This window comes from Zophobas morio, unplaced genomic scaffold (assembly GCF_036711695.1).
Source record: "Zophobas morio isolate AGI-343-1 ecotype UQ-CSIRO unplaced genomic scaffold, CSIRO_AGI_Zmor_V1 ptg000387l, whole genome shotgun sequence".
Classification (NCBI taxonomy): domain Eukaryota; kingdom Metazoa; phylum Arthropoda; class Insecta; order Coleoptera; family Tenebrionidae; genus Zophobas; species Zophobas morio.
This window is the reverse complement of record NW_026972491.1, coordinates 11290-33801: the sequence shown is the minus strand read 5'-3', so window position 1 is coordinate 33801 and position 22512 is coordinate 11290. Positions and strand designations below refer to the sequence as shown.

The 22512-nt window shown below is 34.1% G+C and overlaps 2 protein-coding genes and 1 long non-coding RNA gene across 7 annotated transcripts; 1 reads left to right on the top strand and 2 right to left on the bottom strand.

Annotated features, from left to right (window-relative positions):
- The first annotated feature begins 9457 nt into the window (after window positions 1-9457).
- On the top strand, window positions 9458-9821 carry LOC135120535 (uncharacterized). Its single transcript, XR_010278646.1, has 2 exons — window positions 9458-9591; window positions 9645-9821. It is a non-coding gene; the product is annotated as an uncharacterized LOC135120535 (long non-coding RNA).
- A 260-nt stretch (window positions 9822-10081) lies between these two features.
- LOC135120533 (uncharacterized) lies at window positions 10082-11720 on the bottom strand. 2 transcript variants are annotated; one of them, XM_064044853.1, is made up of 3 exons: window positions 11386-11720; window positions 10639-11330; window positions 10082-10583 (listed from the first exon to the last, which is right to left on the bottom strand). In XM_064044853.1, the coding sequence occupies exons 1-3, from the start codon at window positions 11544-11546 to the stop codon at window positions 10231-10233; spliced, it is 1206 nt and encodes a 401-aa protein (XP_063900923.1). In that variant the 5' UTR covers window positions 11547-11720; the 3' UTR covers window positions 10082-10230. The 2 variants fall into 2 exon arrangements, with proteins under 2 accessions (XP_063900923.1, XP_063900924.1); XM_064044854.1 differs by having other exon boundaries at window positions 10639-11349; window positions 11386-11462.
- A 98-nt stretch (window positions 11721-11818) lies between these two features.
- On the bottom strand, window positions 11819-20122 carry LOC135120534 (uncharacterized). 4 transcript variants are annotated; one of them, XM_064044857.1, is made up of 8 exons: window positions 19822-20122; window positions 15717-16201; window positions 15251-15606; window positions 15002-15197; window positions 14506-14624; window positions 14174-14449; window positions 12897-13166; window positions 11819-12846 (listed from the first exon to the last, which is right to left on the bottom strand). In XM_064044857.1, exons 5-8 carry the CDS (start codon window positions 14534-14536, stop codon window positions 12515-12517), a joined length of 909 nt encoding a protein of 302 aa, XP_063900927.1. In that variant the 5' UTR covers window positions 14537-14624; window positions 15002-15197; window positions 15251-15606; window positions 15717-16201; window positions 19822-20122; the 3' UTR covers window positions 11819-12514. The 4 variants fall into 4 exon arrangements, with proteins under 4 accessions (XP_063900927.1, XP_063900925.1, XP_063900929.1 ...); XM_064044855.1 differs by having other exon boundaries at window positions 15251-16201; XM_064044859.1 differs by lacking the exon at window positions 15717-16201.
- Window positions 20123-22512: the final 2390 nt, after the last annotated feature.

Genomic DNA, 22512 nt, shown 5'->3' with positions numbered 1-22512 from the left:
GAGTCGATTCTGCATGCTTTAAGTGTGTTTGGTGGCTCAGAACCATCAAAAAACGTTGAAATATAGTTCAAATTCAATAAAAATCGACAAAAATACAGTTTCTAGCTAAAATTTGATGGTTTCGTTGCACTTTCCGAGCCCGTAGGGTATCTGATTGGCTTAAAAGTACAAGAAAACACTTCAAAAGTGACGTTTCTGAAGAATTTTAACAGTTTTCTTGTATCTACGAACGCCAGAATGCATAAAATTGACCTAAACGTCTCCTTTTCCTATTCTGAGTCGATTCTGCATGCTTTAAGTGTGTTTGGTGGCTCAGAACCATCAAAAAACGTTGAAATATAGTTCAAATTCAATAAAAATCGACAAAAATACAGTTTCTAGCTAAAATTTGATGGTTTCGTTGCACTTTCCGAGCCCGTAGGGTATCTGATTGGCTTAAAAGTACAAGAAAACACTTCAAAAGTGACGTTTCTGAAGAATTTTAACAGTTTTCTTGTATCTACGAACGCCAGAATGCATAAAATTGACCTAAACGTCTCCTTTTCCTATTCTGAATCGATTCTGCATGCTTTAAGTGTGTTTGGTGGCTCAGAACCATCAAAAAACGTTGAAATATAGTTCAAATTCAATAAAAATCGACAAAAATACAGTTTCTAGCTAAAATTTGATGGTTTCGTTGCACTTTCCGAGCCCGTTGGGTATCTGATTGGCTTAAAAGTACAAGAAAACACTTCAAAAGTGACGTTTCTGAAGAATTTTAACAGTTTTCTTGTATCTACGAACGCCAGAATGCATAACATTGACCTAAACGTCTCCTTTTCCTATTCTGAGTCGATTCTGCATGCTTTAAGTGTGTTTGGTGGCTCAGAACCATCAAAAAACGTTGAAATATAGTTCAAATTCAATAAAAATCGACAAAAATACAGTTTCTAGCTAAAATTTGATGGTTTCGTTGCACTTTCCGAGCCCGTAGGGTATCTGATTGGCTTAAAAGTACAAGAAAACACTTCAAAAGTGACGTTTCTGAAGAATTTTAACAGTTTTCTTGTATCTACGAACGCCAGAATGCATAAAATTGACCTAAACGTCTCCTTTTCCTATTCTGAGTCGATTCTGCATGCTTTAAGTGTGTTTGGTGGCTCAGAACCATCAAAAAACGTTGAAATATAGTTCAAATTCAATAAAAATCGACAAAAATACAGTTTCTAGCTAAAATTTGATGGTTTCGTTGCACTTTCCGAGCCCGTAGGGTATCTGATTGGCTTAAAAGTACAAGAAAACACTTCAAAAGTGACGTTTCTGAAGAATTTTAACAGTTTTCTTGTATCTACGAACGCCAGAATGCATAAAATTGACCTAAACGTCTCCTTTTCCTATTCTGAGTCGATTCTGCATGCTTTAAGTGTGTGTGGTGGCTCAGAACCATCAAAAAACGTTGAAATATAGTTCAAATTCAATAAAAATCGACAAAAATACAGTTTCTAGCTAAAATTTGATGGTTTCGTTGCACTTTCCGAGCCCGTAGGGTATCTGATTGGCTTAAAAGTACAAGAAAACACTTCAAAAGTGACGTTTCTGAAGAATTTTAACAGTTTTCTTGTATCTACGAACGCCAGAATGCATAAAATTGACCTAAACGTCTCCTTTTCCTATTCTGAGTCGATTCTGCATGCTTTAAGTGTGTTTGGTGGCTCAGAACCATCAAAAAACGTTGAAATATAGTTCAAATTCAATAAAAATCGACAAAAATACAGTTTCTAGCTAAAATTTGATGGTTTCGTTGCACTTTCCGAGCCCGTAGGGTATCTGATTGGCTTAAAAGTACAAGAAAACACTTCAAAAGTGACGTTTCTGAAGAATTTTAACAGTTTTCTTGTATCTACGAACGCCAGAAAGCATAAAATTGACCTTGACGTCTCCTTTTCCTATTCTGAGTCGATTCTGCATGCTTTAAGTGTGTTTGGTGGCTCAGAACCATCAAAAAACGTTGAAATATAGTTCAAATTCAATAAAAATCGACAAAAATACAGTTTCTAGCTAAAATTTGATGGTTTCGTTGCACTTTCCGAGCCCGTAGGGTATCTGATTGGCTTAAAAGTACAAGAAAACACTTCAAAAGTGACGTTTCTGAAGAATTTTAACAGTTTTCTTGTATCTACGAACGCCAGAATGCATAAAATTGACCTAAACGTCTCCTTTTCCTATTCTGAGTCGATTCTGCATGCTTTAAGTGTGTTTGGTGGCTCAGAACCATCAAAAAACGTTGAAATATAGTTCAAATTCAATAAAAATCGACAAAAATACAATTTCTAGCTAAAATTTGATGGTTTCGTTGCACTTTCCGAGCCCGTAGGGTATCTGATTGGCTTAAAAGGACAAGAAAACACTTCAAAAGTGACGTTTCTGAAGAATTTTAACAGTTTTCTTGTATCTACGAACGCCAGAATGCATAAAATTGACCTAAACGTCTCCTTTTCCTATTCTGAGTCGATTCTGCATGCTTTAAGTGTGTTTGGTGGCTCAGAACCATCAAAAAACGTTGAAATATAGTTCAAATTCAATAAAAATCGACAAAAATACAGTTTCTAGCTAAAATTTGATGGTTTCGTTGCACTTTCCGAGCCCGTAGGGTATCTGATTGGCTTAAAAGTACAAGAAAACACTTCAAAAGTGACGTTTCTGAAGAATTTTAACAGTTTTCTTGTATCTACGAACGCCAGAATGCATAAAATTGACCTAAACGTCTCCTTTTCCTATTCTGAATCGATTCTGCATGCTTTAAGTGTGTTTGGTGGCTCAGAACCATCAAAAAACGTTGAAATATAGTTCAAATTCAATAAAAATCGACAAAAGTACAGTTTCTAGCTAAAATTTGATGGTTTCGTTGCACTTTCCGAGCCCGTAGGGTATCTGATTGGCTTAAAAGTACAAGAAAACACTTCAAAAGTGACGTTTCTGAAGAATTTTAACAGTTTTCTTGTATCTACGAACGCCAGAATGCATAAAATTGACCTAAACGTCTCCTTTTCCTATTCTGAGTCGATTCTGCATGCTTTAAGTGTGTTTGGTGGCTCAGAACCATCAAAAAACGTTGAAATATAGTTCAAATTCAATAAAAATCGACAAAAATACAGTTTCTAGCTAAAATTTGATGGTTTCGTTGCACTTTCCGAGCCCGGTGGGTATCTGATTGGCTTAAAAGTACAAGAAAACACTTCAAAAGTGACGTTTCTGAAGAATTTTAACAGTTTTCTTGTATCTACGAACGCCAGAATGCATAAAATTGACCTAAACGTCTCCTTTTCCTATTCTGAGTCGATTCTGCATGCTTTAAGTGTGTTTGGTGGCTCAGAACCATCAAAAAACGTTGAAATATAGTTCAAATTCAATAAAAATCGACAAAAATACAGTTTCTAGCTAAAATTTGATGGTTTCGTTGCACTTTCCGAGCCCGTAGGGTATCTGATTGGCTTAAAAGTACAAGAAAACACTTCAAAAGTGACGTTTCTGAAGAATTTTAACAGTTTTCTTGTATCTACGAACGCCAGAATGCATAAAATTGACCTAAACGTCTCCTTTTCCTATTCTGAGTCGATTCTGCATGCTTTAAGTGTGTTTGGTGGCTCAGAACCATCAAAAAACGTTGAAATATAGTTCAAATTCAATAAAAATCGACAAAAATACAGTTTCTAGCTAAAATTTGATGGTTTCGTTGCACTTTCCGAGCCCGTAGGGTATCTGATTGGCTTAAAAGTACAAGAAAACACTTCAAAAGTGACGTTTCTGAAGAATTTTAACAGTTTTCTTGTATCTACGAACGCCAGAATGCATAAAATTGACCTAAACGTCTCCTTTTCCTATTCTGAGTCGATTCTGCATGCTTTAAGTGTGTTTGGTGGCTCAGAACCATCAAAAAACGTTGAAATATAGTTCAAATTCAATAAAAATCGACAAAAATACAGTTTCTAGCTAAAATTTGATGGTTTCGTTGCACTTTCCGAGCCCGTAGGGTATCTGATTGGCTTAAAAGTACAAGAAAACACTTCAAAAGTGACGTTTCTGAAGAATTTTAACAGTTTTCTTGTATCTACGAACGCCAGAATGCATAAAATTGACCTAAACGTCTCCTTTTCCTATTCTGAGTCGATTCTGCATGCTTTAAGTGTGTTTGGTGGCTCAGAACCATCAAAAAACGTTGAAATATAGTTCAAATTCAATAAAAATCGACAAAAATACAGTTTCTAGCTAAAATTTGATGGTTTCGTTGCACTTTCCGAGCCCGTAGGGTATCTGATTGGCTTAAAAGTACAAGAAAACACTTCAAAAGTAACGTTTCTGAAGAATTTTAACAGTTTTCTTGTATCTACGAACGCCAGAATGCATAAAATTGACCTAAACGTCTCCTTTTCCTATTCTGAGTCGATTCTGCATGCTTTAAGTGTGTTTGGTGGCTCAGAACCATCAAAAAACGTTGAAATATAGTTCAAATTCAATAAAAATCGACAAAAATACAGTTTCTAGCTAAAATTTGATGGTTTCGTTGCCCTTTCCGAGCCCGTAGGGTATCTGATTGGCTTAAAAGTACAAGAAAACACTTTAAAAGTGACGTTTCTGAAGAATTTTAACAGTTTTCTTGTATCTACGAACGCCAGAATGCATAAAATTGACCTAAACGTCTCCTTTTCCTATTCTGAGTCGATTCTGCATGCTTTAAGTGTGTTTGGTGGCTCAGAACCATCAAAAAACGTTGAAATATAGTTCAAATTCAATAAAAATCGACAAAAATACAGTTTCTAGCTAAAATTTGATGGTTTCGTTGCACTTTCCGAGCCCGTAGGGTATCTGATTGGCTTAAAAGTACAAGAAAACACTTCAAAAGTGACGTTTCTGAAGAATTTTAACAGTTTTCTTGTATCTACGAACGCCAGAATGCATAAAATTGACCTAAACGTCTCCTTTTCCTATTCTGAGTCGATTCTGCATGCTTTAAGTGTGTTTGGTGGCTCAGAACCATCAAAAAACGTTGAAATATAGTTCAAATTCAATAAAAATCGACAAAAATACAGTTTCTAGCTAAAATTTGATGGTTTCGTTGCACTTTCCGAGCCCGTAGGGTATCTGATTGGCTTAAAAGTACAAGAAAACACTTCAAAACTGACGTTTCTGAAGAATTTTAACAGTTTTCTTGTATCTACGAACGCCAGAATGCATAAAATTGACCTAAACGTCTCCTTTTCCTATTCTGAGTCGATTCTGCATGCTTTAAGTGTGTTTGGTGGCTCAGAACCATCAAAAAACGTTGAAATATAGTTCAAATTCAATAAAAATCGACAAAAATACAGTTTCTAGCTAAAATTTGATGGTTTCGTTGCACTTTCCGAGCCCGTAGGGTATCTGATTGGCTTAAAAGTACAAGAAAACACTTCAAAAGTGACGTTTCTGAAGAATTTTAACAGTTTTCTTGTATCTACGAACGCCAGAATGCATAAAATTGACCTAAACGTCTCCTTTTCCTATTCTGAGTCGATTCTGCATGCTTTAAGTGTGTTTGGTGGCTCAGAACCATCAAAAAACGTTGAAATATAGTTCAAATTCAATAAAAATCGACAAAAATACAGTTTCTAGCTAAAATTTGATGGTTTCGTTGCACTTTCCGAGCCCGTTGGGTATCTGATTGGCTTAAAAGTACAAGAAAACACTTCAAAAGTGACGTTTCTGAAGAATTTTAACAGTTTTCTTGTATCTACGAACGCCAGAATGCATAAAATTGACCTAAACGTCTCCTTTTCCTATTCTGAGTCGATGCTGCATGCTTTAAGTGTGTTTGGTGGCTCAGAACCATCAAAAAACGTTGAAATATAGTTCAAATTCAATAAAAATCGACAAAAATACAGTTTCTAGCTAAAATTTGATGGTTTCGTTGCACTTTCCGAGCCGGTAGGGTATCTGATTGGCTTAAAAGTACAAGAAAACACTTCAAAAGTGACGTTTCTGAAGAATTTTAACAGTTTTCTTGTATCTACGAACGCCAGAATGCATAAAATTGACCTAAACGTCTCCTTTTCCTATTCTGAGTCGATTCTGCAAGCTTTAAGTGTGTTTGGTGGCTCAGAACCATCAAAAAACGTTGAAATATAGTTCAAATTCAATAAAAATCGACAAAAATACAGTTTCTAGCTAAAATTTGATGGTTTCGTTGCACTTTCCGAGCCCGTAGGGTATCTGATTGGCTTAAAAGTGCAAGAAAACACTTCAAAAGTGACGTTTCTGAAGAATTTTAACAGTTTTCTTGTATCTACGAACGCCAGAATGCATAAAATTGACCTAAACGTCTCCTTTTCCTATTCTGAGTCGATTCTGCATGCTTTAAGTGTGTTTGGTGGCTCAGAACCATCAAAAAACGTTGAAATATAGTTCAAATTCAATAAAAATCGACAAAAATACAGTTTCTAGCTAAAATTTGATGGTTTCGTTGCACTTTCCGAGCCCGTAGGGTATCTGATTGGCTTAAAAGTACAAGAAAACACTTCAAAAGTGACGTTTCTAAAGAATTTTAACAGTTTTCTTGTATCTACGAACGCCAGAATGCATAAAATTGACCTAAACGTCTCCTTTTCCTATTCTGAGTCGATTCTGCATGCTTTAAGTGTGTTTGGTGGCTCAGAACCATCAAAAAACGTTGAAATATAGTTCAAATTCAATAAAAATCGACAAAAATACAGTTTCTAGCTAAAATTTGATGGTTTCGTTGCACTTTCCGAGCCCGTAGGGTATCTGATTGGCTTAAAAGTACAAGAAAACACTTCAAAAGTGACGTTTCTGAAGAATTTTAACAGTTTTCTTGTATCTACGAACGCCAGAATGCATAAAATTGACCTAAACGTCTCCTTTTCCTATTCTGAGTCGATTCTGCATGCTTTAAGTGTGTTTGGTGGCTCAGAACCATCAAAAAACGTTGAAATATAGTTCAAATTCAATAAAAATCGACAAAAATACAGTTTCTAGCTAAAATTTGATGGTTTCGTTGCACTTTCCGAGCCCGTAGGGTATCTGATTGGCTTAAAAGTACAAGAAAACACTTCAAAAGTGACGTTTCTGAAGAATTTTAACAGTTTTCTTGTATCTACGAACGCCAGAATGCATAAAATTGACCTAAACGTCTCCTTTTCCTATTCTGAGTCGATTCTGCATGCTTTAAGTGTGTTTGGTGGCTCAGAACCATCAAAAAACGTTGAAATATAGTTCAAATTCAATAAAAATCGACAAAAATACAGTTTCTAGCTAAAATTTGATGGTTTCGTTGCACTTTCCGAGCCCGTAGGGTATCTGATTGGCTTAAAAGTACAAGAAAACACTTCAAAAGTGACGTTTCTGAAGAATTTTAACAGTTTTCTTGTATCTACGAACGCCAGAATGCATAAAATTGACCTAAACGTCTCCTTTTCCTATTCTGAGTCGATTCTGCATGCTTTAAGTGTGTTTGGTGGCTCAGAACCATCAAAAAACGTTGAAATATAGTTCAAATTCAATAAAAATCGACAAAAATACAGTTTCTAGCTAAAATTTGATGGTTTCGTTGCACTTTCCGAGCCCGTTGGGTATCTGATTGGCTTAAAAGTACAAGAAAACACTTCAAAAGTGACGTTTCTGAAGAATTTTAACAGTTTTCTTGTATCTACGAACGCCAGAATGCATAAAATTGACCTAAACGTCTCCTTTTCCTATTCTGAGTCGATTCTGCATGCTTTAAGTGTGTTTGGTGGCTCAGAACCATCAAAAAACGTTGAAATATAGTTCAAATTCAATAAAAATCGACAAAAATACAGTTTATAGCTAAAATTTGATGGTTTCGTTGCACTTTCCGAGCCCGTAGGGTATCTGATTGGCTTAAAAGTACAAGAAAACACTTCAAAAGTGACGTTTCTGAAGAATTTTAACAGTTTTCTTGTATCTACGAACGCCAGAATGCATAAAATTGACCTAAACGTCTCCTTTTCCTATTCTGAGTCGATTCTGCATGCTTTAAGTGTGTTTGGTGGCTCAGAACCATCAAAAAACGTTGAAATATAGTTCAAATTCAATAAAAATCGACAAAAATACAGTTTCTAACTAAAATTTGATGGTTTCGTTGCACTTTCCGAGCCCGTAGGGTATCTGATTGGCTTAAAAGTACAAGAAAACACTTCAAAAGTGACGTTTCTGAAGAATTTTAACAGTTTTCTTATATCTACGAACGCCAGAATGCATAAAATTGACCTAAACGTCTCCTTTTCCTATTCTGAGTCGATTCTGCATGCTTTAAGTGTGTTTGGTGGCTCAGAACCATCAAAAAACGTTGAAATATAGTTCAAATTCAATAAAAATCGACAAAAATACAGTTTCTAGCTAAAATTTGATGGTTTCGTTGCACTTTCCGAGCCCGTAGGGTATCTGATTGGCTTAAAAGTACAAGAAAACACTTCAAAAGTGACGTTTCTGAAGAATTTTAACAGTTTTCTTGTATCTACGAACGCCAGAATGCATAAAATTGACCTAAACGTCTCCTTTTCCTATTCTGAGTCGATTCTGCATGCTTTAAGTGTGTTTGGTGGCTCAGAACCATCAAAAAACGTTGAAATATAGTTCAAATTCAATAAAAATCGACAAAAATACAGTTTCTAGCTAAAATTTGATGGTTTCGTTGCACTTTCCGAGCCCGTAGGGTATCTGATTGGCTTAAAAGTACAAGAAAACACTTCAAAAGTGACGTTTCTGAAGAATTTTAACAGTTTTCTTGTATCTACGAACGCCAGAATGCATAAAATTGACCTAAACGTCTCCTTTTCCTATTCTGAGTCGATTCTGCATGCTTTAAGTGTGTTTGGTGGCTCAGAACCATCAAAAAACGTTGAAATATAGTTCAAATTCAATAAAAATCGACAAAAATACAGTTTCTAGCTAAAATTTGGTGGTTTTCCACAAGAAAGCTTATTGAATAGATTTGAAATAATGTCGCTCGAAACAAGGAGGAAAATAGCTGGAATCTTATTTTTAAATACATTGTTAAATGGTGCTGTCAATGATCCACAACTATTGACACAAATTACATATAGAGCACAACTAATTCGATCGAGGAACAAAGACTTATTTTATGTTGAGAAAACAAGAACTTGCTCTTTAGAAAATTCTCCAATAAGGTGGATACAACAGACATACAACACTATCTTAAAAAGCCTACCAGATATTGATATATATTTTGACAAGAAGAGAGCAATTAAAAGTAAATTATTAAAACATTTTAAAACCTAATTAACGCAAAATCTAATGTCTATTCGTAATTTAATTATTTTCATATTTTTGTTCTTTTTTCTTCTCGTAATGTTTCATAAATATATAACAATTATTCTCTGCCTTTCATTCGGACACCCTAATTGGGTTAGGGCCTGTTGGTGTTCGTTTCAATAATAATAATAATAATAATAGCCATGACGATATACAACGCTCTAGGCCCGTGCCATTATTACACATCTTAGCAGGCGAAGGGGGTACACCGGCCTAAGAGTTTAATGGCTTTATAGTGATTCTACTCATATTCAGATGGCGATGAAGTTGGTAAGTCAGAAATGGCATAACACAATTTGTGTGTGTCTCAGCTAGTCTCTTAGGCCCGAATATTCTCTAGCCCCGTGGAACGTTTATGTGTTATCCTGACTGTGTTGAAAAATTTACCAGGATGTCTACTTGGACATTGACAACTCCACCATCATATTATAATTAACATTTATACAAAATATTGTAAACATGAAAGCTTGAATAAATCTATTTGATTTAAAATTCGGAAATTGATATGTTTTCATGTAATTAAACGAAAAATTGAGCAAGGTTGGTTGCATACTACATTCGCAATGATTTGCAACACTTACAACAGAACACAGCGGCTTTACAATTAAGCTTTCATCTTGAGAACAGCAATGCAAATCTTAAGTTTTATATTTTCGTTTATTTAGTCTCGAATTCAACGGTTTTGCAATTCTGCATTCCTGTTTGCAGAAAGCAATTACTTGCACGTTTGTGTTTACTCTCGAGTTAAAAATACGAGCTGTGAATTTAAGACATTTTTTATTATATTATAAAATTTAATACAATATTAACATGTAAAGTCAGTGTTTAAAATTACAAAAATATCAAAAATTATCACAACTTGTAAACAAAACAAAAAAAAAAACAAAAGAGACAGCTGATCCACTAGTTTCATCTTCGCTTAGTTCTCTGATACTGGATCCAGTTGTACACGTCTCGACCACTGCGATCAGAGAAGAGCTGGTTCGTTTCAACAAATTCTGCACACAGCTTCGGTGGTGCCAAATGACCCCTGGATATGTATTGCGAAAAATGTCTCTGCATTAAAGACATTTGCTCTGAGGTGAATGGTTTCTTTCCTCTTCTCTTTACAGGAGTTATTTGCAATTTCTGCTTTATCTCCGCGATTGTCGTTTTTCTTGGTGATTTCTGCGATTTTGGTGACTTCGTGTTCAAAGTTCCCCTGTGACTCGATATTTTTTTCTTTGGTGTTTCAATCCTCCGGTCTTCAGTACTGGCTCTCGCTATAAAAAATATCAGCAATGATATACAATTTTCTAGACTTTTCAGCATACGTACCCCCTACTTTTTCAGAAAGCGCTTCTTGTGTAGTATGTGTAACTTTGTCACACTTTCGACGATCCGAAGGCACTTCAGTAATATTGTCTGTAGTATAACATTCTATCACACCTGATTGTGAGACTTGAGTGTCTGTTGATACCTCCTGCATGAGGTTCGTTTCCATTCTGTTGATTGTACTTTCTGTTGAACAGGTAGTTTCAAACGAATCCAAACTGAGATTGTCTCCTAATAATTCTTCAGAGGTAATATGATCGTCTAACGCCGGATCCTCTTCAGGTACTGGTAAATCTTGTGCAATAGTGAGTATTTCGTCGAGACTTTTACCTCTGTATGAAAAGAGTTCTTCTCCATCTACGATAGTCAAAAATTTTGCCCACCCTGTTAGTTGAAATAAAAGTTCGTCTTGTCGATATACTTGTTCATGGACTTTCTGACTATGACCCATCAATTTTGCAATCTGACCGATTTCATTGTCATTCATTGTTAACAATTGGGAAAGGGTTGCGACTTGTTTTCTTAAATAAGTGGAACGTAAAAGATGCGGTTCTTCAGCACCACATTTCTCTGAGTAATCTCTTAAAACAACTGAAGCATCGATAAACATCGCTCTCGTAGGTATACCAAAAAGGTAATTGTTTGAATAGGGAACACCAGCTTCTTTTCGATATTGGAGAAACATATCTAGATACCTACAACACAATCAAAAATCTTTTAAAAAGTAGAAAAATCAAAGTACTCATTTACCTGCATTGATTTTCGTCCAACAGCACATGTAATATATGTAGACGCTTTCCAATCAAAGTCATAACTTTGTATTTATTCGCTAACTCCCGTTGATACATTGGAAGGGATTGAAGTATTTCATCATCAAGTTCGATTTTTTTGTTATACAATTCCAACGACATACTTGCAACTTCACTGACTCTACGTCTATTGTACACAATAACTCTTGCCAACGCAGCCTTTCCTAATTTTAGCCATGTGTCGAAATCGAAACCGTCCTGTAACCGTTGATACGCCTGCTCCGCTTCAGAAACTATCAATGTGGAAAATAATTTAACGTCCTTTGCCTTTGGTAAATTATGTAATTTGGCTGCTTTTCTTTGCAAGCTGGTTCGACCAGCTGACCTGCCAACATAGATTCCATAGTTTTTATCATGGAGTTTTGAAATTGTCGAAACGGCCACGCTCTTCACATTGTGTGGGAAGATTATGAGTTAAATAATCAACGTTAAGTGCGTCTAAAAGAAATGTAATACTCGATCGTAAAGCTTTTGCCAGACTTGGCTTTCCAAACTCGCCTGTTTCCTTGTCAAGTGAACACAAATTGAAAACTCCCTCTAGTAAGGCATCATAACCTCCATAGAGTATCAGATCTTCAAAATCCAGAATGGAGGGGTTTATGTCTTTAACATCTAAAATCAATCGTGCCATTCTACGCAAATGTTGGCGATCGTTCTTTAATGCGCTGTATGAACCTCGATGCATTAAGGAATATCTTTCAGCAACAAGTTTCAAACATTTATCTTCTAATATCTCGTGTAGAATTAGCCCAACTTGAACAGGCTCTAAGAAAGCGAGAAAAAGTTTCTGACTGAAAGAATTCGCTGTAAATTCCTTCTGGATAATCTTAAAGCGAGCTTCTTTAAGCACATTTCTTCTATTTGGTGGCCGTCCAGTACATTTGCGTTCATGTCGAGCAAAGTTTCTGGTCATTATTTCACCAAAACAATTTGGGCAAGTAATTAAATTGGAGGCTTGTCCTGTCACTACTCTCCTTATAGCAATTTTTTCCTCACAGGTGGCATTTTTGTTAAAATTATAATCACCCTTTCGCCTGATCTCTCGTAACGCAGCATTCCGTTCCACACTATTAGCTTTCATAGTCATAATATTTTTCACTTCTTCCTGATCTTTGTGTTTTCGAAGAATATGTATGTGAAGACATTTCAACAAAAAACTGTTCACAGAAATAACAACAATGGCGTTTTCCTTTGGTTTTTGACGTTAATGGGTTTACTAGGGCAGAAGAACCACAATCCATAATTAACGGTGTTATGAACTTACGTTCCTCTTCAATCGGCAGTTCCTCCCCTATTAATTTTCCGACGGGGAGACAGTAACGAACTTTCACTTGGATTTCACGTTCGCCAAAATTTCTAGACAGCAGCACAAGTGTTCTGTTTTTGTCGGAAAGTTTATTACCTACAACAAAAATTAAACTTCGATTTGCATTTTTTTGTTACTATACATACATTTATGGTCTGTCGCGGGCAAACCAGAATACAAAAATCCGCTGATGGTATTGTCATCTCCACTGCAAGCATCACAAACGTAATGCCCTTCATGTAAAACGGTGTGTATCTTCATTGAAACGAAACATTTCTTTATATAAATGGTCAAATGAGCGGAAATCCTGCAGTTTGATTCTTCAACAGGCGAAACCAATGGCGTAAACATCAAGTCAAAGTCTTCATTGCGGTTCGAGGTAGTGGGCATTGAAGAACTACTTGAACTTTGTCCTTCTATAAATATTTGAAAAATTATTAGAACATTATAAACGACTAATATTAGGTATAACGTAAGTTGTAAAAATCTCTACAGATGAGAGTAACTTACTTTTCAAATGGCATTGCATACATTATTTATTGGGTTGTTCCAGAGAATTATACAGGGTTAGTATAAAGTCCCGAAACGTTTGAATAACTTTGTTATTTGAAAAGTTTTTTTTTCTGAAATTTGCTTTGGATGTATAATTAAACATGGCAACTTTAATGGAACACCCAGATGTTGTTTCACTAGAAATAAACAAGTTGATAATTTCTGAAATTAGTTTTTTATTCTGCATCAGAAAATGCCAAAAAAACCTGTATGTTGTAATCAATGCAATCAATGTTGTAGGTATATATCCAAAAAAAATTTCAGCAAAAAACTTTTCAAATAAAGTTATTCGCCCGTTCCGGGACTTTATACTAACCCTGTATATTAAAATATACTACATTTAGGTATCAGGCATAGCTAGAAAAAATTTTTCTAGTTATTTAAAAAAAAAAGTTTTGGTATGCCAAAAGTCTTATTTGCAACTTACATAACACCCGATTGGTGGTTTGGAGTTTAACATTTGAGTTAAGAAAAGATTTTTCAGATGGACGAATAAAAATATGTGATGGATGTGTGTAAGTTGTTTGTTTTCAAAAATGTGTAATATTGGTTTATGTTTATGCACGAAAGTATATTGGAAATAGCATATGTATAATGTATAGGTAATTAGTGTTACATGTGTTATGTAAGTTACGTTTATTATGTTAAGTTAGGTACTAATCATTTTTATAGCATCTTTGGAAATGTTAGCAAGAAAGCTAACGAAAAAAAATTGACATTTTAATAAAATTGATCAGAATCCGAGAAAATAGAAACCTGAGTTTAAGACAAGAGTAAAAAAATCTAAGTCGGCCATTAAAAAGACGTTTTGGATTTTTTTTACAAAAAGCCTGAATATTTCGTAATTATAATTACTTAATGAAATACCTACCTCCTTCAAACAATCTTTTCTTGCAAGTCTGTAACTGAGACTTCGTGTGCTCAGATGTTTCGCCATTTTCATCGCTTTCTTCTGACACTTCAGAAGTTGGCTCATATTCTTCGTCGGTAGCATTACTTTGGAAAGGTTCTTCGTCGCTGTCACTTATCTCGTATCGGCTGCAGGGTACGTATTCAAAAACGATCTCTTCTATTGGTCGCACCAAATCAACTTGCCAACATTCTGTGTCCTCTAAATGTTGTTTTGCCAATTTCAAAACATTCAGATCTATAGAAGAAGATTGACATGAAATAGATTGATTATAAAGAGTAGAAATGAGTTACCTGAACTACTCATTATAACATTGTCCAGCATCCTTTTTTTGAGTGTTTTATGCCATATTTGAAAGATTTTAGGAGTTCCCTCTGAATATGTCAGGTGATGGGTAAGACGTTTTTTTTTTCTGAAAAATAAGTGATGAACTCGTTAAGACCATAACACAAACACTGGTTCTAAAATTTCTTGGGCGAAACGAAAAAGAAAAAATGCGAAAACATGACAATTTTTTGCTTTGAGCCAGATACACCTTGCCACATATTGGTGTATCGAACTTTTGAAATATCGTGTTTTAATTTTTTTGTTTTGAAGCAAGAAAACAAAATTCCCGTTTTGTTTCTATTTTGAAACCGGAAAACGGGTTTTTCCTGCTTGTTAAGTATTTTTGTTTGAAGCGAATAATTACATAATTATAAGTACCAAATGAAGTTCCAAGATTCCACTACTGATCACAAGCTAAATTTCTAACAATTTTCTACGAAAGCAAAAAGCGAAACTACTTACCAATGCAATCTTTTGACTTCAGTCATTGAAGCGCACAAGGGATCAGGGCAGAAATATAAAACTGTGTCGTCCTCTTCTAAGACCACCACTCTGGCATGAGATAAGCATTGTTCACAAATAACATGCCCGCATGTGACTAAGTAGAAAGACTTACTGGGCAACAATGGCAATCTACAGGAGTGGCATACAATTTTTCCTAATAAAAAAAAGTGAAAAATAAAATGTCAAACACATTTTGTCATAACATACTCATGAGGGGCAACGGATAGTTTTCTTGAGGCTTACAGACTACACATGTTTTTCTTATACAAGTTTCTGTTCTTGTGAGCTCCCTTGTACACATATGATTCTGGATATCTGCTTTATAACTATTTGTTATAACATAGGCTAGCCGACGCAGTTCGATATTAATATTTTGTGAAAAAGGCATCTCCTCACTTTCAACCTGCTCTATTTCCTGCGGAGTTAAATTATGTACCATGATGCACTTTAAACTGCCCAAACATTGGATCTTGTTACATATAATAAATTCATGGCGGTATTTGCACTGAACCCTTCTACATCTCTTCATTAAGAACTCTCTGCAGGGAGTGGGTGTTAAAATTCTAAAAACGAGATCATATAGCACATAAAATTTCAGCGGATCGAACCGATGAGCTACTGAAGCTGATCGATTAAATTGGAGTCAAAGACGAAAAATTAAAAAAAAAAGTACCAATAAAAGAAAGTGGACAACTTCCCTCCTCTATTTGGCCTCTGCATACAGGGCATTGAGGCATATCACGTGCAATCAATTCTCTTAAACAACCTCCGCAAGTACTATGCATACAAGGGTTCAAAATGCACCAAGAGGTCATGCTTATTTCGGAGAAACAGACTGGACAAATAAACTTATCATTTTCTTGTTCCTCTATTGTCCTATGAGTAAATTTGCATTTGCTTCCGTATTTACAGTTGCCGAATTGTTTAAATTCTTGACAAATGCCCGAAATTTGTAATGTTCTCAACGTCTCGTACCTCATGGTGTCGCTTTGATATAGCGTTTCTCTGTACTGGATTTCATCTTTTGAGGACACATGAAGGTATCGACAGTACTCTCTATGACATCTCTCCATTTGAAAGTCCCGACAGAACTTATAGGGATGCTTTAAATTGCACATCGGATCTTTACATTCCCCCTTCGAGAATTTCGTACAATAACTACGACAAAAATAAATACTGAAACTTTGACTTGAAGTGTTGCACTTTAATCAAAATATAATCTAGTGTTGAAAAATTGTGACTTCAAAGAGATTAATTAAAAACTGTTTTCAGGGAACAATTTGAATATACACCGTTTTTTTCGGAGTTGCGTATTTTTTACTTTTATACAGGATGGCAGGTTTGAATTGCCAAACGTTAACGCAAGCTGTATCACTTCAAATCAAGCAAGAAATCATCCTTAAGAAGTTGGGGTCGCAAATGTGCTGTTATCGACCTTGCCAATTTTGCCGTTAGTTCTCTTTCTGACCCTGCGTTAATAGATCCTCAAAAGCGTATTTTAATTCGGATTGGAGCAAACTATGGCCCCAACTTCTTAATAATTGTTGGTTTGTTTTGACGTGATAATGCAGCTTGTGTTATCGTTTGACACTTTGTATAACATAAAATTGTAAGTGAATTATTTTAAAATGAAATCAAAACATGCATGTTGAACTTACTATTTCTAAATTTCACGTAAACAATAGGTTACTGTACTTTTTATCTTCTGTTAATGGGAAGAATATATCCAATAATTACAAAATTAAAAAAATGCTGATATGTACTTATCATTTTTGTTATTTTTTTGTTCTATATCGCTGCTTTTCTAAATGTGCATGTCCAGAGTTTCCCTCACTTTCAGAGTATTCTAATTTTTTTATTATTACCTATTCGTAGTTTTTTCAAAATACTTTGTAATGAGATATTACAAATTTCGCAGGGCGAGTCATTTACCGCGCGTTCCTTGATGTTTCATCAATTATTAGAAATGATAATTTATTTTTGAAATTCCGATGCCACGTTGGCACGCTATTCCAATTTTCTTCAATTTTTTTGGGAATGAAAGTATTCACAAATAAAATCGCAGCAGGGTTATTTTTTAAATTTGTGTAACAAGATTTTGTGGAAAGACGCGCTTTGTTGTGGTATAAATAAAATTAAATCTTCATGTACATAATGTTTATCAAAAAAATAAGTATTACAATTTTCAAATAACGATATTCCAATTTTTTCAAATACAACATCATGTATTTTATTATCGCATCTCATTCTATTTTTTGTTTTCTTCCCCATTTGTTAAGTATTTTCTATATTTAAAGTTGAGAGTTCCTATGTTTTTTTTTTACTTTTTTAAGAGACATTGACATATTGAAAAAATGAGCACAAAATTAGAATAAGATATCGTAATAAAACACTGTGTGCTAATGGAAAAATATAAATATCCATATTTGTAAATTGTATTAAACTATCAGAACTTTTTTAAACAATGAGTATTTTAAAATTTGATTTAATTGGTACGACAACAAAGTGCCAAATATTGTAACACACAATTTGCGATTTTTTTGATAACTCTTTCATTGTCGAAAGAATTAAAAAAAAAGGAATAACGTGGCAACCTCGCAATCGATTTTAAATGATAAATTATGCTTATAAAAACCAGGAAATGGCTAGTAAATGTAGAAATATATGGGCGTTTCATTAAAAAAAAAAAAAACAAGCAGTGTCCCAACCCTAATAAACTGAAGATTCTGAGTTAAATAAAAATAATTTTAGCATACAGCCCTCAAAGTATCGTAAATTTTGGTGCTTGACTTTTTTTCTAACAATTTATGAGTTATCGATGACCGCGTGTTTTGTGACTCACCCTGTATAATGATATGAAATTTTTGCGATAAAATTCAGGTCTGTTAGAAGAAGAAAGAAAGCAAGCCAATACAACTAGATTTTAATAACTACCCAAGCTCTAATCTACTCCCACTACTAGCACTATTAACATATACTCTTTTCTACTGTGTTGTTAAATAACTGCGTAACACATTAGACAAATTTGTTGATTAATTGAAGCCAATGGACTTAAAATATATTCAAATTGATAGCAGGGCGTTCCGATTTTATTGTTCTGTTGTATAACTGACGCGAAGTAGTTTTTATCATTTGCGAAAGTTGCAGACTCGATATTGTCCCTAGACCAGGGTTGGCCTGACTTTTTGATTTAAATCGTAATTTAAACCAAGTATTTTTTTTTAATCATTGATTTAAATCATTCTTGATTTTTTAAATTTTCTTTTTGAATTACGAGCATATAATGCATGTTACAGTCTTTTAAATGCAATTTAATTCAATAAGGGTACTACCTGAGTGCCGCCGCAATTTACGTAGATTTTTCCGGGACACCACGAAGGCGAAAGATCCGTTACAATTTACAAGTACAATCCAATTCTCCTAACTTTGGCAGTGTCGTAAATTAATAGCAAAAAACAAGCATCTGGCATGTTTACGTTTACGTCTACAATGGATGCAGACCCTTTCAAGCTTTCAATAAAAGAAACTGACAATGGTTTTACGACACTTTCCCAAAATTAATAGAATTAGACTCTTGGAACGTAAAGTATTTATTTCGTCAGCTGCAGTTTACATTTGCCGATAGAGGCACGATTCAAACTAGGCAGAGTCGCATTTGTGAATGTATGAAAATACCTAGAAAATGAAAATTACAACAACTACTAAAATATAGCTTTTAAAAACTGAATAAAAATAATTAAAAGTTAAAATTTAGTTACATAACTTTTAATTTTTGTCTCACTACTTTTGAAGTTTGAATTACTGTGGGTAACCGAAAAACTAAAAAAATCAAAGAAAAATTAAAAACATTAAAAAAAACAAAAAAAATGTAATTTAAAAACTAATCATTGATTTTTGATTTTTTTTTTAATCCGATTTTTTCCAACCCTGACATAGACATATATGTATTTATAAAAATTTAGCAAACTAGCATTAGCATTTTTATTGTTTTACTCTTAGAAAGCCATTTTTGTGAAAAATTTTGTTTTTGTCGTAGAAGCTTATCGATTGAAATCAAACTGTATCACTACAAGAGCAGCATAAAAATGCAAGTACTAAAAACAATCTACAACATTTTTCAACTTTCGTATTCCTTATGGGCAGCATATGTTTTTAAACTTTAACAAAAGCAATAGTAAGTTAAAAATTTGAAAAAGAAAAAAATACCAGGCTACGGCAAAAACGTTGAAACAAGATCAATTTAATAACACTAACAGAAAGATCGCTAAGAAATAAATATCTGAATTTTTATGATAACGGAACTTTAATGTTGTTTTAGATGTAATTTTTTTCAAGTCTGAGGTCATTGATAAATGAGCTTTTTTTCTTGATTACCAATATGGATCAACCACATAATTTAACAGTATTTCTAACTGAATTCAAAAAGATGGCACACTGAAATACATTTACTTTTAAATATGAAAGTATTCTCTATTCAGGCCCTTATTTTACGCCACCCGACTCTACGACTACTTTTGCGTTAAAATTAAGTTTTTGATTTTTTTTATAATTACTTTGTGTGGTTAATGGCGGTCGTCATTCAACAAATACATCGGACTAATGATACACAACTAAAATGTATAAAAATCTAAGTGAAAAAATGACCACCAAACCACTGTGGCCGGAACACCCCTAGCGTTATCTGCACAACACGTTTTGTTCAACAATTTAAGCCAAAGTATAGAATCACCAGAAATTATTGTTATTGAAGTGCGTAATAAAAAAAATTATTCACCTACCTTTCTCTAGAACGACCTAGGCCAGAACTTCCTGCTTCCGAGTCACACATATTGTGATAAAATTCACTTTTTTTACGTAACAACGATGGCAGAATAAACAACGATGGCAGAATAAACAACGATGGCAGAATAAACAACGATGGCAGAATAAACAACGATGGCAGAATAAACAACGATGGCACAATAAACAACAATAGCGTGATAACAACAACAGCGGCTACATTCGACTCTTCGTTACAACTACAAATTGGAGACTGACGGGACGCGGTGGTAGGCTGGTAGGTTGGCGGCAAGTGCAGTAGACAGTATTGCACAATGTTATTACACTTGCTACAGATTTCCAAGGTCAACGAGACAACGCTGGATGCATCAGATGCAGATGCATCGTTCCCTAATTTGATTTAAATGTTTGCAGTAAAATAACGATGAGTAACATTTTCATGCTGGCATATAACGCAGACAAATAAACTTTAAAATTATTCAATACGCTACGATACTGCTATCAATGGTTACCTATTTATCAGTAAAAAATTAGAAATTTGTCATTCTCGTTAATATTTTGAGCCTCAATAAAGTGGCAACAGCGCTGAAAATTTCAATTCAAGTCAATTTTTAATTAAAAAAGCGATATTCTGTTTAACATTAAAATAACAGAGACGTTAATCTCTTACTATCTTATTTGTAAATATGCAAATTAAGTTTCGCATTGCTGTTCGCAATATGAATGGAAAATTGCAACACCGTTTTGGTAATACCAAACGAGAATTCTAATAATATAACCTATAAATTTTTGACTTTATTTCTGCTTTCCGGACTAAGAGACTTCTCTTAGCGGTGTTACGGGGATAAGCACGTTATGATACGATTTCACCTTTGATGCCTAAATAATTATTACTTAACAAGATATTCCGCTTCCTTTTAGGGATGAATATTAAATTTTGATTTGGAACTTTTGAAAGTCAAGTTCTTACTGAAAATTCTATTTTTATGAATCATTACAAAAAAATTGTTACAAAACAACGAAAGCGGCTTCATAAATTTACGTATCTATTCTAGAAATTGGTATATTCAGAAAAATGCAGTTTGTTGAGTTAACTATTAAAATTTTGGTAGTGACGGAACGCGTCCTATGAAAAAAAATGCTTCTTTAATTTCAAAACGTGTATTTAACTCGAGAGTAAATAAACGTAAAGATAAATATGCAACTTAAGTTTAGCATAGCTGTTCGCTTCATGAATGCAAAATTGCAACACCCTTTTGGCAATACAAACAGAAATGCTAATAACATAACTTCAAAATTTTTGGCCCAATTTACGTTTTCGATCCAAATAGCCGTCTCTTATCGTATGAGGATCGCGGAAATAAAGCACCTTAAGCAAATTTATAGACGTTTACGAATAAATGATTATTTAATCACACATTCCGTTTTTACATTCTGACTGTTAGACAGATTTTGAAAACTCTGAATATAGCTGCTAATATAAGTTAGTATAAATTTTGGACGCTGTGACTTACAAACGATGAACGCCGTACTTTATACATTCTGATTTATAACCAACGCGCGGAGTTGTGTTTCATACGCTCGATCCAGTGCTGTCGCGGCGATAGTTTGATTACAAATATATTTTTCTTTTGGACTACATCAACATAATATAACATTTTGGAGACCACAAATGTGTGGTCCTGTGTTTGAAAAATTAAAAATTGCATCGAGTATTTTTATTTGAAGTAATATAGTAATCAGTGTTGGGGACAGATACTTTTAAAAGTATCTAGATACAGATACAGATATATGGAAGATAAAAGTATCTAGATACAGATTGTTTTCGACTTTTTCGAAATGTATCTAGATACAAGATACAAGAAAACAGATACTTTTTGAAACTTTGGCGAATAAAATAACTGAAAACTTTTTATGTATTTTTTTATGTATTGTTTAATGAATTTTTTAAAATTAACAACATTTCAAAAGTATTATCACCTAAATTATTTCTTCGTGGTGTCAGAATTTGGTTTCCAGTACTAAACACCCGTTCCACAGGTGCAGAAGAAGGGATTGTGGTATTAAATTTAAAAAATAAACATTTTACAGTTGCATAGTTATGCAAGACTGAAAAATCTTTTCTTTTTTCCTGCAAATAGGCCATCGCTTCGCTATTCGCCAAATTTTGTACCGCTTCCTCGGATACGTAATTGCGAATAATATGATTCTTACATTCAATCTTTTGAATATGAAATTATGAACCATGCAGATGATATATATTAATTAATGACACTGATGACAGTAATTTATTGTAGACACTACTGTTTCCGTCGGATATTATTTTGCCATAAATTAGACCATACATACATAATTTCCTAAACCCTTCTAAAACAACGTCCACTTCCATAGCAGTAGAAGTGCCTTTATAATGTTTAGAACATGTGAAATTTATTTTTAAACTCTCATTGATTGATGTGTCGCAAATTGTCCAATATTTATTACGTACGCTTAAAAAGAATATGTTTTTTTGTTTTTATTCCCACACTGTCCAAATTGTGTTTGAGTATATCTAATAATTATCTCCAGCATTAAAATTATTATTTCAAAAGAATACCGGAAATGATTATTCTGTGCTGAAGGTCTGTTGGCGGCAACCTGTCATAAATTATTATTCTTCAATATCGGCTTACGATGTTTTTATGACCATG

What these genes read in the sequence shown, in the direction of transcription:
- LOC135120533 (XM_064044853.1), bottom strand. Translation starts at nt 11,546, where the DNA reads ATGTCGTTGGAATTGTATAACAAAAAAATCGAACTTGATGATGAAATA. An exon ending in TTGGACGAAAATCAATGCAG is followed by an intron (nt 11,331 to 11,385) that starts GTAAATGAGTAC and finishes ATTGTGTTGTAG; the next exon opens with GTATCTAGATATGTTTCTCC. An exon ending in GCTTTCTGAAAAAGTAGGGG is followed by an intron (nt 10,584 to 10,638) that starts GTACGTATGCTG and finishes TATTTTTTATAG; the next exon opens with CGAGAGCCAGTACTGAAGAC.
- LOC135120534 (XM_064044855.1), bottom strand. Translation starts at nt 14,536, where the DNA reads ATGCTGGACAATGTTATAATGAGTAGTTCAG. An exon ending in TGTTATAATGAGTAGTTCAG is followed by an intron (nt 14,450 to 14,505) that starts GTAACTCATTTC and finishes CTTCTTCTATAG; the next exon opens with ATCTGAATGTTTTGAAATTG. An exon ending in GCCCGCGACAGACCATAAAT is followed by an intron (nt 12,847 to 12,896) that starts GTATGTATAGTA and finishes TTTTTGTTGTAG; the next exon opens with GTAATAAACTTTCCGACAAA.